This window comes from Pogona vitticeps, chromosome 1 (assembly GCF_051106095.1).
Source record: "Pogona vitticeps strain Pit_001003342236 chromosome 1, PviZW2.1, whole genome shotgun sequence".
NCBI classification, from domain to species: Eukaryota; Metazoa; Chordata; class Lepidosauria; order Squamata; family Agamidae; genus Pogona; species Pogona vitticeps.
The window spans coordinates 356,203,283-356,220,024 of NC_135783.1; the positions used below are offsets into that span (position 1 = coordinate 356,203,283).

The 16,742-nt window shown below is 48.7% G+C and overlaps 2 protein-coding genes across 2 annotated transcripts in view; one reads left to right on the plus strand and one right to left on the minus strand.

The window, feature by feature from the left end:
* Positions 1–16,742, minus strand: part of FANCM (FA complementation group M) — a 53,031-nt gene that overhangs the window by 31,772 nt on the left and 4,517 nt on the right. Inside the window, exon 5 of the mRNA XM_072986942.2 lies at positions 1,165–1,296. Within this exon, the coding sequence (XP_072843043.2) occupies positions 1,165–1,296 (132 nt within the window). The remainder of the gene's footprint in view (positions 1–1,164; positions 1,297–16,742) is intronic.
* Positions 4,368–15,653, plus strand: LOC110071548 (heme-binding protein 2). The gene is made up of 5 exons (XM_072986955.2): positions 4,368–4,733; positions 7,684–7,775; positions 9,667–9,808; positions 10,039–10,222; positions 13,513–15,653. Exons 1-5 carry the CDS (start codon positions 4,478–4,480, stop codon positions 13,682–13,684), a joined length of 846 nt encoding a protein of 281 aa, XP_072843056.2. The 5' UTR covers positions 4,368–4,477; the 3' UTR covers positions 13,685–15,653.

Consider the following 16,742-nt stretch of genomic DNA (forward strand, 5'->3'; position numbering starts at 1 on the left):
GCCAATCAGCTGTTAGAAAAACGTCATTTTGCGACGAATCAGTTCCCAAAGCAGGGAATCGGTTCCCAAAGCAGGGAACCGATCATTGCAAAGCGAAATTCCCCCATTTAGACCATCGTTTTGCGATCACAATTGCAAAAAGATTGTCGTTAAGCGGATTCGTCGTAATGCAGGGCAATCGTAAAGTGAGGCACCACTGTAATTTACAGCCACCATAATGAGCCACCATGCATAGGGAAGTTCCCCTAGTGTTTGAAATACTACTTTTTATTTCTCCTAAAAAAAATTTGTCTTCCCCTGCTTTAACTTTGGTTCTGCTACAAGAGGCACAACTGGGAATAAGAAAGCTGATTCAAAACCTGCAGAGCTAACTGTAGTTTTCCCCCTAGAATGTTACAATCTCCCAAGTACACCTCTTAGGGGTATCAAGGAGCCACTAATTTTAAAATGCTCCCTGTGAAAAACTTAAATATTAAAAAGAAGCAGCTTCAGGCAGCTCCACAGCTGTATCCGGAGGTGGTCTACTGCAAGAGAACTATTGCACCGTATATTAAACCAGTTCTGAGAAATAAAAGGGGGCAAAATGCAGCTTTTCTGGAAGCTTGAAAATCAACTGGAGAATCAGCTGTAAGAAGCGCAAGGTGAGTTGGCACAGTGTCTGGGTTAAGAGAGATGTTTTCAGGCAGCCTCTACTTTTCAGCTACTGCTGCCTTTCTTCCCCATAATAATGGGAGATGAGATCACTGATCTTTCTTTTGGGGTTGTTACAAGGACTAATGGGGAAAGAAATGCAATGAAAAGCTCCGGATATGGAACATCAACTAGCATGATTAAATGGAAATGTGCACCAAAAACGCCTTGAGGGGCACCCTAGAAGCTGAAAGTTCTCTCTGGCATAAGTGTTCCAGGACTTTAGTGTTCATCTCCAGATTGCACAAACTTCCCCCCGAATAAATCTTCTTAAGTCTTTCGTCCAGGCGCTGGCTGGAATCCTGTTCTGCATGTGATGCCCCCCATAAGGCTGATGACATCACCAGCTCTGTGTGGTGCGCAACAACAGGATTTCCGTCAATGTGCTGGTTTGGCTGAAGCAAGAGAACAAGAGAACTGCCACTCCAGAAAGTTCTACTTGGGCAGCAAGACTGAATAGATGAGTATATTTACCACACAGTGTGAAGGAGGGTTTTTCCTGAACTGGTCTCGTGCTAAAATGATCTGATACTTCGTAAGTGAAGGGATTTCACGCTGAGACAAAACTCGCAGCCTAATCAGCCGGCCTGCAAAGGCTTCCAGGACCTGCACATAAATGAAAGGGGACACAGAACATCTGAAGTACAGCAAAATTTTTATCATCTTTTATCTAAACTTTTATCAACCCCACACTGAGTTTGTATGGAACACTGACACCATACAGGCCCCCTTCAAGTAAGACTCATAATTCAATTCAATGGTTGCGCATTGATGTTAAATTTATTTTGTTTTATTGCTCTTACAAGCTTAAGAGCAGCAGAGACGAGGAGAGGAGGCATTATCAGCTTGTAAACTATTCTGCTTGGAATAAAATGTGGCTTCCATCTGAAAAAGGGCCACAGCCTGCATGAGAAGAATCCGTGCCCTGCAGGAAAAGGCAGATGGTCCCCTCTAGGTTTGCCCTAACCCCCCTAGCAACGAAAGGCAATAATTTATTTCCAGGCAGTTTGCAAACTGTTCCTGGTTTATATGGCATATGAGCAGCTTTGATCAGAGCAGACGAACAGAAGAAGGGTGGAGAGATACACAGAAATATCCACTAGGTGTGTGCAAATATCATCCGATCCAGTTTGTACACAAATATTTGCCATACAAATCGAGGCAAGTTCACGCTAAGCTGATTCACGAGCATCTTGACGCAACTGGTTCTCAGGTTTTAAAAGATTTTATTGGCATTTGTATGGGTCCAAACTACAGAAGACAGCAAAACGGGGGGGGGGGGACTGAGGCCCATGGCTGTGACTGTGACTTACAGCCACCGACTCTGGGAAGGGCGTGGACCCCCTTTGTGCGCAGCCAAAGCGCTTCTCAGTGCCCTTGCTTCTGCCCATAACTGGAGCTGCGGTCAGAGGAGACACGTCGGGGATGCGGACCATTTCCCCTTCATGTCCCTGATCAGCTGCCTTGCTTGCCCACGTGCGGGCCTTTAACCCAAATCAGTCTGGAACCGATCCGAGCCCTTACCATGGTTCTGGCACTGGGGCTTCCAGGAGAAATTTTGGCTGTTACTGGGGTTTCAGGTGCCGACTTTCCTTTTGCGTTGATACTGCCTTTTTAAAAAAAGGATATTTTTGGTGTATCAACTCTAACCAAGTAGCTTTGCTCAAATTGCAGCCCCTTCAAGCCCCCAAATGTTGATGCAAAGGCCAGGGATTCCTAGTGGGAACCTAAGCCCTCTTGGAGGTCCTTGCGCTGGCAATGCATTAATATCTCTGCTTTGCTTTTTTTTTTGTCTCCGATTCCAAATACGTAGACAAGCAGGGGAAGATTCTGATTTACTCTCCATCCCAACGCTGGAGGCCTTCAAGAGAAATCCAGACACCCCCCCCCCCGAATATCTCCTTGGATCTGTATTCCTGTCTCCGGCAAGGGGGCGGGTGTGTGGCTTGATGGCCTTAAAGGCCCCCCTCCAACTCCATGATTCCATGATGGTGGACCTGAAAGCAGTCTCAAGATGCTAGACGGCAAGGGATCGGTCTGTTGAGAAGGTCCTTCTTAACAGCCCAGCTCATCTCTTGCCAACTCAAAAGCTGTGGCTTCTTTGGATTATGTGCTTAGTCTGTGGAACTCCTGGCCACAGGATGTGGGGATGGCCTCTGGCATCTAGATGCCTTTCAAAGGGGATTGCACAGATTTCCTGGAGGAAATGTCCATCGCAGGTGACAAGCCATGATGGGGATGTACTATAATCTCCAGGCTTCGAAAGAAGGCACCTCAAAATGCCAGAGGCAGGGGAAGGGAGGGAATCGGGAAGGGAGGGAATCGGGAGACCGGGATCTCGTGGTCTCTCCTGGGCTCCCAGAGGCATCTGGTGGGGCCACCATGAGAGACAGGGAGCTGGACTAGAGGGGCCCTTGGCCTGATCCAGCACAGGGCTCTTCTCCTGAGGTTCTTAGGCTCTTATGTTTGGCAAGCTATTCCTCTTTTCTTTTCCCCCTTCCATTTTAACTGGCATTACTATCTTTCCCAGTATGGAAGACTCTCTGCCCTGCCTCTGCTGGAACATTTTTGGTCAGGCATAGGAGACGTTTTAATGGCACCGGAAGGCTTTATAATCAGCCCATATCATTAACCTTCGGGATTCTCTCCCAGAGAATACTCAGTCCTGTGCAAGTTCCCTCGACCCATTCCCCCTTCTGTTCCCCTCGATTTCTGAAAGGAGGGCCTGGGGACCCCCCACCCCCCCACCTCCTGGCTGCCTTTCCCCTCAAAGAGCCACCGCAGGCAGCTACCTACCCTCCGGGAGAGCCTGGCTCGCTCGCTGCCAGGATGCCCGCCCGCCCGCCTGCCCTCTTTGTGCCAAACATTGAGGTGCCGCGAGGTTTTGGAACCTGCCAGGGGGGCACGAGATCCCCTCTCCCCCCAATATCTGGTCTCTAGAGGGGATCCGGGCCATGAGTGGGAAGGGAGAGAACCAAGTCAGAGGAGGCCACCCTTCCCAGGCCCAGGCGTCACCTGGGGGGGGGCAGTTTGGCAAGGGTCAGAGAAGGGCAGGTGGGCACGGGGGGGGGGAGATGCTGGCAGCTTCGCCTGGTTGACGGGGGGGGGGGTGCCTGGCAGGCGGCTGCTCCCTTCCCTTCCACTCCCTCCCTTTCCCTGCTTGCCTGGGGGGGGGTCGGTGGGGGGGTCCTTTTAGGCCCTCTCTCTCTTCCCCCGCCCCCAGCCTCTGCCAGGCAGCCCCCTCCAGGCCATTGGTAACGGGGGGGGGGCACGGCTGGGGGTTGATCTTGGCAGGCGGGGGGGGTGAAAGAGAGCAGGGGAGCAGGCGGGGGGGGTCTCTCTGCAGAGGCCCCCGTGGCCAGGATCCAGCGAGGCGGGCACGGGCGGCCGGGTGTGTGTGGGGGGGGGGGCAGGAGCCGCCCGAGGTGTGAACGGAAAAGGCAACCCGGCGGGCCAAGCCAAGCGAAGCGAAGCCAAGGCGGCGGAAGGCGAGGGGCCGCGAGCGGGGCTGCCCGGGAGGGGAAGGGGGGCTCTCCCTTGGACCGGCCCAGCCCCCGGGCGGGCGGGCGAAGGGGAGGAGACGGGGAGGGTCTTTCCCCCACCACCACCCCACCCCCGGAGCGGAGGAAGCCCTCCCCTCCCCTCCCCTCCCCTCCCCTCCCCCTTTCCCAAGGCCGGGCCGGGCCGGGCGGGCAGCAGCAGCCCCGGCATAAAGCGCCGCTCCCTGGCCCCCGGGCCCCGGCAGAGGCGGAGCGAGCGGGGCGGGCTGGCTGGCAGGAGGGCGCCTATGGGGAGCCCCCCGGAGCCCCCGCGCTGCCTGCTGAGCGGCGACCCGCAGCCGGAGCCCGAGCCCGAGCCGGGCGCGATCACGCTGGAGATGCTGGAGCGGGAGGAGGGGAACAGCAGCGGCGGCGGCGAGGACGACGAGGAGGATGATGATGATGGAGATGGAAGCGCGGGCGCCCGGGAGGAGCGGGAGCAGGCGCGGCTCCTCCGCTACTGGCAGGGGGTGGGCCGGGGCCACCGGGTGGACGTGCCCAGCGGTAAGACCCTCCGCCCGCCCCCCCCCCGAGCCGGGAAGGAGGTCGGAGGAAGGGGGGGTCACCCAAGGCCCGACCCCTCCCGAGCCCCCCTCCCCGGAAGGACGGCCACCCCCCACAACCCCGGTGTCCCGGGAGGATGCCCCCCCCCTCCGCACCGGGACTGCCCACAGCCCAGCAGGACCCCCTTCCGGCGGGCAACCGGCCCCCACCCACCCCCCCACTCCCCCACTCAGGACCAAGGACGCCCACCCTGCCTCGGGGAACCGCCAGAGACCCACCCGAGTGGGGCTGCCTCTGGGGGGGGGGGAGAGGGAGGGAGGGAGGGGGGCGAGATGCCCAGGCTTGGCTCCCGAGGGCGGCCCAGGGAGGGCTCTGGCGGGGAGCTAGCCCTCCTTCCTCCCCCCCCCCCCACAAACACCCACCCAAAGTTTTGGAACCAATGCCCCCCCCCCAAACAGAATCATTGTTGCCAAGGATGCCCAGGACCCCAACCGGCCTTTGGAGGCTCATCTTAATGCCCGGAGGGGGAGACGGGGGGGCACCCTTCTTTGGAACCAGGAGGGGCAGGGGCAGCCTTCCAGGGGCTGCTGTTCTACAAGTCCCATCAGCCACAGCCAACCCCACAGTCTCCCCCCCCTCAAATTCCCATCCCTGCTTTAGATTCTTTCAAAGAAAAAGGCTGAGACCACCGCTGCCCCCCATGCCATGCAAAAAACAGGGTCAGCCAGAATAAACAGGAGGAGCCTCCCTCTTCCAACACAGGGATATGGGTCAGGCTGCCCACTGGCACACTCAGGAGGAGGTCACTCTGTTTCGGCCGTCTCCCACGGACCATTCGGAAGGGCTGCCCGGCCTGGCCTGGCCCCCCTGGGGATGCCAACAGCATCTGATCGGACTCAGGACCTACTGCTTGCAAAGCACACCGTCTGCCGCTAAGCAGCTGCCCTCCCCCCCCCCCGGCCCCCAGGACCTTCTGCCAAGGGTACCCACGCAGAAGTCGCGGCAATGGGGAACCCCTGTTCACAACAGGCGGATCCGGACCAGCCTTCACTAATTTATCCCATCCCTTGCACGGCTCGGGGCCACGATCCTCTTGCCACGGGTTTCCTCTTGCAGGGCAGCACAGGGCGACTTTGGCAAACGCTAGAGGGGTGGATCCTTAGAAAGGCGGCTGAGAAGGTCTAAAAACACCAAGCATTCAAATCCAGAAAGACAGCATGGAGGTTTCCAATGTAGGAAAGGGTCAAACAGATCCAAAATCATGCAAAGTCCTCTCTTTTCATGCCCAGCACGCACAAAAATTACAGGGGAACTGCTCGCTCAGAATAAATCTGCACAACCGTTTTAAGTCCAGAGGGCTGCCTCCAGGATCCGAGGGCTGGGCAGGCGCCACTTTCTGCACGCGCTCCCTTGACCCCCCCCATGCTTTCTGCTTTCGCCCCCCCCCCCCCCGATGATGGACGTCCCACTGACAATACCCGTCTCTCCATGGAGAAGAGCAGCCTTGGAAGCCGGCCACAGAGTCTCCTCTGGGGAGAAGCTTTCGCTTCTTGTGCTCCCCAGTCCACTCTGGAGAATGGCGCTGGGGGCCACGTCCGTACCAAGGACACCCTGCTCCGTTTCCCCACCCCACCCCACCGGCTTCTTATAGCTGCTAAACAGCCCACACGGGACCCCCAGCTTAGCTTCGTTCAGGACTTGCAAGAAAATGAAACACTGGGGACAAGCCCTTCTCAATGTTTTTCTGCACAGCTTGAGCCAAAGGGGGGCCTTTCCCCCAATTTTCAGATTTTTTTTCTAGCGGGTCTAGCCGACAGACCCATCTGTCTGCCTTCTTTTCATATTCTGATGTGCGGCCTGGGCCTTCCCCTGTCTCATGGCTGTTTATATACCATCCAGAAGTCACAAGGCAAGCGGGCAGTCAGTCGCAGGGAAATCCTGAAGAGCTCTCCAGGGGAGAACATGTGGCCACCAGAGAGCATCATCCTCACCTGACTCTTCGCTCTCCGGGCAGCCAGCAAGGGCAGGCCTTTGGATTTTGAACTTTGTAGGCCTGGTTGCTTTTCAGGCAGTATTGAAACCTCACACGTCCAGAGTCTGTTTGCTGTGACGTCTGTCTCTAGATGTCTTTTTTGTGTTTTCTTTTTAAAGACAGAGGTTGTGGCCATGCAGAAACAGAGGAAATGCAGTTTGCAGCTTTGAGTGGCCTTGGTGTTGCAAGGCGAGGCCAGTTTATCCGATATACAGATTAAGGCCTGGCGGAAGGGGAGGGGGGGAAATAACTTTAAATCTGCCAGAGGCTGGAGAAGAATCAGGTTGGGTTTCTCTGCTTTCCTCCTGCCTGATCCCGCTTGACCTGGTCTGCTGTTTTTAGATTTCGTTCTGGCTTTCCACCTGTTTTTTAATCTCAATTGGAGAGTCAGTGGTGGCAACACTGTATAGCAGGGGAAGGTGCGTTCAGAGCAGTGGAACATGAGAGAGAGAGAGCAACTTTCCATCAGCTGCAAAGAGAAGCATCTTCACCTTCGCTTTTTAAGATCAGTAAAGGTCTTGGTTAGTGAAAAAGCATTAAATGGCAAGAGAAGAGAAGGATTTCTGAATGAAAAAGAAAGAAAGGCAACCTATGACGGTGCCCTGATGTCTGGGAAAGGACATACATACTCAGCATTGCAGAAGTGGACCACCATGTCAGCTTTCCAAAAAAACATTGACTAGGAAAGTTTTCAAAAAAAGAGAGTCAAATATGTTACATACAGTGAAATCCGATTTAGCTCATTTATCCTCCTGGCATTGTCGCAGATTCAAACATCACGTACGAGCCTCTAAAATCAGTGTCTCTTAAAATTAAGCAGTTTTGTGGGTTGGGTCCTCCCCAGTGCCCCCAAAGGGCAAATCAAGCCTATTTTTACCCAAATCATTTCAGTGTTAATTTTTAACGTTCTCTTTACAGATATGGCACAGCCAATCCAACAAATGACCAGAAATAATCACCTTCAGGAGAGAGAAAGTGTCCCTTTTACTTTGATAAACCGCAAAGAAAAGGTAATCTCTTAATTGTAATTCAACATATGGTACTGTAATCTATCTGTACATTTTAATAAGTGGCAAATGGTTTTTTTAAGAAAGGGGTTTAAAAGGATTGATTCCTTTTCACAAAAACTGCTGTGGGTAGAACGCAATTCTGTTCCTTAATGCAGTAGATCACACTAGAGCAGGCCCACTGAAACAGAGATTTAGTGAGTGAGACAACTCCTCCATAGGTCCGGTTGATTCAAATGGGCCTACTCTAACTGCAGCTTCCTATGAGAAAGTAAATCACAGTTAGAGTAGGCCCACTTGCATCAATAGAACCTAAGAAGGAGTTGGCTCACTAAATCTCTGCTAATTCAATGGGCCTTCTCTAGTGTGATCTGCTACATTAACACATTTTGGATTTTGGCCCCTGCATAGTACCGCTTAAATGGAATGTATGTGGCTTGATTTCTTCCCCAGATTTTTTTTTGATAATAGCTATAAACCAGATCTTTTCATACCGCACAGGCGTGTGCCTGGCACCCTCGCTGGGTGTTTTTAAGAGTCAATTAAAGACTTGGCTCTTTAGGCAGGCCTTCCCTTCTCTCAATACTTGACTTTTACTTTTTACTTAATCTTTTGTTTCATATTCTCCATCTTGATTAATATTAATATTGTCAATGTAAATTGTTTTAATTGTTTTTATGAATTAATTTATTGTGAGCCACCCTGAGTAGACATATGCCTAGAAGAGTGGGATAAAACTCTAATAAACAAACAAATAAATAAATAAATAAATATCTTCTTGGGCAGATCTTTAAAAAGGGGCATAAATGTTAACATTACATTGGCCTCTTCAGTGGGAGTCACTGGTTTTCATCTTTACTATTTAATACATTTATGTTCTCGTTATATCCAAAAAAAAAAAAACAAACAATGACGAGGCTGCCTCCTGGAACCTTGATTATTATTATTATTATTTATTTTATTTATATCCCGCCTATCTAGTCAATTAAGAGCACTCTAGGCGGCTTACAACAAAAAGTACAACAATATAAAGCATCTGTCCAAGCCGTTGTTTCATTGCTAACAGGGCCCTTTCCCCAGTTCCCTTAGGAAGCTCACGGGTAGATATGATGGCCTGGATTTTTGTGCTTACTTTTTCGACTTCTGCTGGAGGGCAGTACAGTAAGGATTATCTGGAGCATAACAGCTTAAGCTTTTTATAGCTTCAGTAAGATTAACCTGGTTGGCTGGTTCTTTGAGAAGTATACTGTCCAAGGATAAACGTTTATTCTAGGGGGAAAACACACACACACAAACATCCCTAGTCAAATCCCCGAAATTTAGTTAGAAATCTGCTGAAGGAGAAAAGGATTAAACTGTTTTCGGGTAAAGATATGGTCTATCCTCTAGGGTAGTGGCCCCCAACCTTGGGGTCACCCAGGTGTTCTTGGACTGCAACTCCCAGAAGCCCCGGGGCAACACAGCTGGTGGTGGAGGCTTCTGGGAACTGCAGTCCCAGAACACCTGGATGACCCAAGGTTGGCTTTTCTCTAACCTTATTCCTATGGTCCAGTGTTATTTGATTTTCTTCCAAAGGACTCCTACGGTTTTGCATCCAAAGTACAATAAGTCTTTTTGATGCTACTGGGCTAATTTAGTATGAAAGTGACAGTGCTGAAATAAATTCCATTGAGCCTATTTGCAGCCGTGGCATACTTATACTCGAAAGAGAGTTTATGAGTTAGAAAAATATTCTCCTTCACTCACATTGGCAATATTTCAGATCTTATGCTGTCTAGGCAGATGTTTGGCAATTTCCTAGCTGTTGAAGCAGCTTATCACACAACAGATGCTGCGTACTGTGTGCTGAATGACATATAGCCATGTTAACTCCAACACTTTTAAATATTTCCAGTTTGGGGAGGTTCTTTATGAGAGACGGCACTATGGGAAGGCTAAGTGGGCTTGCGTGAAGGTGCAAGAAGAACAGTACGAACAGAGCATATGCCTTGGATTCATGAAGATTATGAGATATATCTGTGAGCAGAATTCCTCAGGTAAATACACTGTGTGTCCATATATCTATATACTCACCCATCCAGTGTTCTCCATGGTCTACCTTCGTTTATAATGTTGCATTTCCTAGTCTATCCTGTTTAGAAGAACAGCAAACTGGAAGAGGTCTTTTCCTTTTTTACTTAAGAGTCCCCAGCAGTTAAAGGTGGTCTCAGAGATACAGACCTGGCAGACCCCATACTAAGCAGCGGAACTGTACGTTTTTTGTCAGGTCTGTTCCTGGGCATGACTGTCCCCATTGTGACCATAGTCCACCTTGGTGAAAATTCGCCGGACATCACAAGGCTTGTGACAGTGGCCTACTGCCTCCCCAGTGGACTCCAAGACCAACCCCCAGAGCCCTACGATCCAGAGGTCGTCATTGAAGAGTGGGCACCAGCCATGATTTATGCCAGGTCAGAATCCGTCATTGCAACTCCATGTTTCGAGTGCCAGAGGAGGTTGCTTCAATTAAAGGAGCATTAATTCCCAGTCATTGTATTTTTTTTTAGACACCACACCCAAGGGCCACACAGCTGACCATTTGTTTGAGCGAATGCTCCTGGTTGTTGTGGATTTTTTGGGCTCTTTGGCCATGTTGTGAAGGTTGTTCTTCCTAACGTTTCGCCAGTCTCTGTGGCCGGTGTCTTCAGAGGACAGCACCACAGGATCAGATAATCTCTTCTCCTTAGCAAAACAATACACCCACAACAATACACACTAATCACCCATCTACAGAAGAAGACAAAGGCCTATCTAACAGCCATAAATACTGCACTCCCAAAGCCAACTACACCAGAGCACAGAGTGCTGTCCTCTGAAGATGCCGGCCACAGAGACTGGCAAAACGTTAGGAAGAACAACCTTCAGAACACGGCCAAAGAGCCCGAAAAACCCACAACAACCATTAGATCCCGGCCGTGAAAGCCTTCGCGAATACATTGAATGCTGCTGGGTTTCTGGTCTGTGGATTTGGCTTTCCTGGGTGGACTAGCACTTGAGTTTGAAGGCCAGATGGTCATTCGGCAAATGAAACAGTCATCCAGCAGATGGACTGGCTAACAAACGCAACCTCAGGTTGTGAGTCAGGCAAACACACCAACAAGGGCTTAGTACAGGGTTGTTGTTGTTGTTGTTTAGTCATGTCTGACTCTTTGTGACCCCACAGACCAGAGCATGCCAGGCCCTCCTGTCTTCCACTGCCTCCCGGAGTTGGGCCAAATTCGTGTTGGTCACTTCAGTGACCCTGTCCAGCCATCTCGTCCTCTGTCGTCCCCTTCTCCTCTTGCCTTTGCTCTTCCCCAACATCAGGGTCTTTTCCAGGGAGTCTTTGAGGATCCCTCTAATCAGATATATCAGCAAAAGTATACTCCCTTCTCTCCCATACCATAACACAAGAGACCACAACTTGATGGCACAGAATGTGTTTTGCAGAATGTGTTTCTCCCAAGTCAATCAGAGCTGTCTCTGGGTAGACCTGGGAAAACGCCCTCCCTGAAAACCCTGCCAAACCATGGAAGAGACAAGCAGCTCCCACCCTACGGGGCTAAAGGAGCCGATGCTCCCACTTCAAATAAGGTGGCCTCTTATAGCATTCCTCTAAGGATAGACAGCTGGGCAGCAGAGGCCGCTGACCCTCGTTCCCTAGGAGCAATGGGTGTGCTCTGGGCTTTGGTCTGAATGTAAAAAAGCAATCAAAGCAGCTAAATCCAGTCCCCGCAAGAGGTTCAGCACCCTGGAGAGCAGCTGAAAAGTCTGGATTCAAATACCTATAAATTCACATCCGATCAAGACAATAATAAGAGAGGAGAGAGACGGGAGCACAATGTCCATTCTTGGTTGGCTAGACAAAGCGTGTGCCTCTTGAAGGGGGCTTCTTTCTTCCCTGACCCTCACAGCAGGTTTTTTTTTGTTCCTCCATCATCATGTCTCTGAACTTCAGGGATTTCATAGGATTCTGTGTGCTTGGTTGCTTCAGCTTTAAAAAGAAAGCTTCCTGAAGTACGTGCAATCAAAGCAACACACACTGTACCTTAAATATATATTCATACTGAACTAAAAATGAATTTGAAAAAAAAAATAAACTACATGCTTTTATTAAGAGGAGAGCAAGCAGAGAACAAAATCCATGTCAAGCTCTTCCTGATCTTTTTTTTAAAATTTGGCTACAAACCAACAGTGTCCATCGGACATATGCTTAATACAGCTAAAAAGTGGAATTTGCTTCAAGGCATTTACTTCCTGCCTTTGTCTCTCCTCCTCCGCCTAGATCACAATAGCCCAGACCTGGGCAAAAGTGCAGTCCGAGGGCCACATACGGCCCGCGAGCCGCTCCTGTCCGGCCCGCTGGTCGTCACTCCAGTCTGGTGTTCAAGCACTTGTACAAGCCCAAGACAGACTGGGTTTCTCTCACTGAGCAAGATGAACATCAAAACCATTTATAGCTTTTTTTCTAAAGTTGATCAGTTGCATATCTTTTATTTTTAAATAAAGTTGGTTCGGCCCCCGAACACAGTTCAGAATTTTTATGTGGTCCCCTATAGATATTAATTGCCTACCCCTGCAATAGCCCAAAATGTCCCTTCCCTTCTCCCCACCCCCACCCATGCATTTCCATTTCTGCTGCAAATCAGCAGTGAAGTGAAACCAGCAGCTTCAGGAAACACACAGGACTGGCAGGAATCAAACAGTTGCCGCAGGAGCAAAGAGATTGCAAAGTCTGGGCCTCAAAAGTGGGAGGGGAGGAAGAGAGTTTATCGACAACCAGGACATCAGATCACCGAGGGTGTGTGTGTCTTGGACTGCAACTCCCAGAAGCCTTCTTCACCACTAGCAGTTCTGACCAGGATTTCTGGGGGATGCAGTCCCAGAACATTTTGGGGGACCCCAAAGTTGGGAACTACTGTCTAAAACAAATACCCAGAGCTGATGTCTGAAGACGGGGCAGGGACTGGTGGTACAGAAACCAGAGATACCTTAAGGAACAGGCAGGTTTGCACAGGAGAAGGCGGGTCCCTCTGATTTAGCTTAACCTGGACACCCTGTGTGGAAGTACCTTTCAAGAGCATTAGCCCAGCTTTTAGGAGAACCTTCCTAGAATTCCCCTTAAATCAATAGGCTTTAAACCACCACCACCCCAAAAAAACTATATGTTTGATTGTTTTATTAAGAAAAGGCCAGTTTCTCTCTAGTATGGCTTAGAAGTACCTCGCTAGACAATGATAATCCATTCCACTGAAATTGCTGTTTAGCAAAATCATCATCTAGCGAAAAGCATTTCCCCATTGGAATGCATTGAAAGCTGTTTAATGCGTTCCAATGGGGAAGAATTGCCGTTGTCTAGCGAAGATCGGCCATAGGAAAGCCACTTTGCGAACCACTAATCAGCTGTTTAAATCGCTGTCTTGCGAAGCTTAGGTCCCGAAAACACCCGTTTTGTGAGTGCGGAGGGTGCTGTCAAAATCGTTGTCTAGTGAAAATCAGTTTGCGAAGCAGGGACCAATCATTGTCCAGCAAAATTCCCCCATAGGAATCACTGTTTTGCGAATCTATAGCAATCACAAAAAGTCAATGTCTAGCGAAAAAACTGTCATGCGGGGTAACTGTCTAGCGAGGCACCACTGTATGTCTGAATACCCTCCGACTGGCTCATTTGTTGGGCCTCACATAACAAATCAAACATCCTTTTAAAACAGTTTCTTCACAGGGGCTTCAGAGGAGCGACCAACGAAGATTCAATTGCACGAGAAATCAACCTGCTGGCAGATCTTCTGGAGCATCCTGAGCTGTGTTTGCAAGATACCTTCATCGTGGCCGGTTACACCAATCCAGCCGCTACAAACCGACAGAATGAAATATGGTTCCTGGAAAAACCATAAACTGAACTATCAGCTAAGCTACATTGTCTGGGTATCCTTAAAATGTGCAAGTGAATCTTAATGGGCTGGCTGGAGGGATTAACAACATTGGCATACCCATTCGCTTTATATAGCCGATTTCCTAGAAATACACGGATACAACATCCCACCAGCATCGCTTGACAAACCAGCTCCCTTCCTCAGTAAGCCCAAACAGTTTGCTGGTGGCTTTGCAAAATCTTTCTGATGGCTGGGGCTTGGTTATGCACATTACCTTTAAAATGGCTAGGCCCTTTCACAAAAATGAGCCAAAGAAAATATGTGTGGTGTAAGGAGAGGTCACCTGTTCCTTTTACACTGTAATGTTTACATGATTTATTTTCAAGGAGAGTGTACGAAATAGCATATTGATTTGGAGACGTTTGGAGAAGTTTCCCAGATTAATTCACAGCTGGTCTACCATTAAAAATGGAATCACTTTGAGACACACGTAACTTAACAGAATACTGTTTTATACTAGATTCTTAATGAGTTCATTTAATTACTGATCTCTTTGAAAAATATAGTTTAAATTTTAATGCGTTGTTAGCTGGCCATTATTTTGTAAGTGATGGAGGCAAATTGCAGGAAAATTGAACGGGAGGACAAATACAGTAAACCAGCTCTCAAAGGTTAAAACAAAACAGTTTGATTGAATTGTTATGAACATTTTATGGTGGATGGAAAAATCTTAGGCAGCTAGAATTGTAAAGCAGGTGAAATATTTCCTAATGGAATGTTTTCTGTGAATTTCCTGACTCAGCCCCTAAATACAGTTGGCAACATACCTATCCTTTACACAGTGAACCCTCAGCATAGAGTCTGCTACATATGACTTCTGTTCTCTTCCCAATCCCTTGGTCAGACAAGAGTTTTATGAAGCAATACAGCTGTTTTGGGAAACCAGATGTGGTTAATATTTCTGTTTGCTTTGACATAATAGTCACGTGCCATCAAGTCAATTCTGACTCATGGCAACCCCCTTTTTTGGGTTTTCTAGGTAGAAAAGAGGTGAAGGTTTGCCCTTTCCTCCTTCTGGGGATGCTCTGAGACTGTGCCGCTGGCCCAAGGCCATCCAGGCTAGCTTGACTCATAGGAGGCCGAGTGGGGGAATCAAACTACCAAGCACAGAATATTTTGGGGGTAATACAGTGGTGCCCCGCATAGCGACGATAATCCGTGCAGCAAAAATCATCGCTATACGGATTCGTCACTATGGGAAATGAAAAAGCCCATAGGAATGCATTGAAACCCCTTCAATGCATTCCTATGGGCTTAAAATTTACCTTTTAAGCGAAAATCCTCCATACGGCAGCCATTTTAGCTGCCCGGTAAGCGAGAAATCCGTCTCTGTTTTACCTGGCAGCGATTTTGGAACCGCCGATCAGCAGGGGAAAAAACATCGCTATGCGAAAATCGGTAAGCAAAACAGATTACCAATCATCGCAAAGTGATTTTCCTCCGTAGGAAACATCGTTATTCGATCGCAAAAGCGATCGCAAAAACATTGTCGCTATGCGGCTTTGTTGTTAAACGGGGCGCCCGTTATGTGAGGCACCACTTTATATAAAAAACTTATTTATGTAGCATTATTTTGATTTCCTGCCTGCCTTCTGTCAGTTGAAATTGTTTCTCAGTGAAGGTGAACGCAGGTCACTACTTGATATTTTATCTGATGCTGCCAGATCTCTGTTTGCTTCAGGCAGAGTCAGTCCCCACACACACACCTTACCAAAATAAATTAAGCTGTATTGATATCTGTTGTTATCTGTACATAGACAATATCCTAGCAACGGTGAACAGCCATGATTCCTTGTCAGTTTATAGTATATGTTTCTGGGCAATGTTTTTTTTAATAGTTATCTTTACAAAGTTTTTCTCTGTTTTCTAACATTTCTGTACAATGTGGCTTAGACAGAAATAAAGTGCTTAAACACTTCTGTCAACAAAATGAGTGTTTTCTAGCCCATACTGCTGCTATACCGCTGAAAATGATAGCTCAGAATGGTGTTTCTTGTTTGAGAAATGGTCTGTTTTATCTGTTTGCAAGTTGGGTAACGACCACCGTTTGTTTCTAGACGGCGTGATCGGAAGTGAGGTTACACACATTTCTTTGAAGGCAACCCTGGGTTAAGCACCTGTAGCAATCTAGAGATAGTGGTTCACTCTAATGTACCCAAATCTGGCATGCACAGAACAACCCCATTAGAGAAAAACAAGAAGGAGAAAAAAGAACTGATAGGATAAGATGGATAAGAAATAACTGATTAGATTTGCTTTGTGACAGAAGACGCAGAGATTTTTAAATATTTGTGATCTAGAATGGTGGCTATCATCCTCTCCTAACAAGCAGGCATGGAACTCAACAATACATTGGACGAAGACCCCACAACCCCATCTCCACAAAGGTCTCACCAAGGGAGAAGGCGCTTCAGTTACACAGCAGACCTGAACACAAGCAGCTCACAGCCCCCCCAAATCGTGTTCACCCCCCAGTAGCTAGCAAAGGCATCAGATCCCTATATACCAGCCTCTGAAAACAGCAGCGAACGCATCTCGCTCCCAATGGTTTCCTGGAATGAACTGGAGGGACCCTTTCCTTAGCCAGTGAAATATTTAAGGAGAGTCTTTACTGGTTCCACATCCACAGCGAGCTTCCATGGCTAAGCAGGAATTTGAACTCAGGCCTCCTTACGCCATCCCTCTATACTGGGTATCCAAAACCATGATTATCACGACAAAAGACAGCTAATCTCGCCTGAAATTCTACTACATGACACTATCACTTGCTCAAGAGCTACGTAAATAGCTATTTCTATCATGCTTTAGTGGCTCTCTCAAATCATCTAGCTGAGGTATATTTGAAAAGATTGCAACTTTATGCTACAACATAACCCCCACCCCCCACCCCGGACTGGCTGGGAAATGTCAGGGTGCATTAAACACAAATAGTAATTTATCTGCTACAAGCCTCAGGCTATCACGGAGTAGCCAATTCCCGTTCCACAATCAACATGGGGCCAAATGAACTTTGAAAACA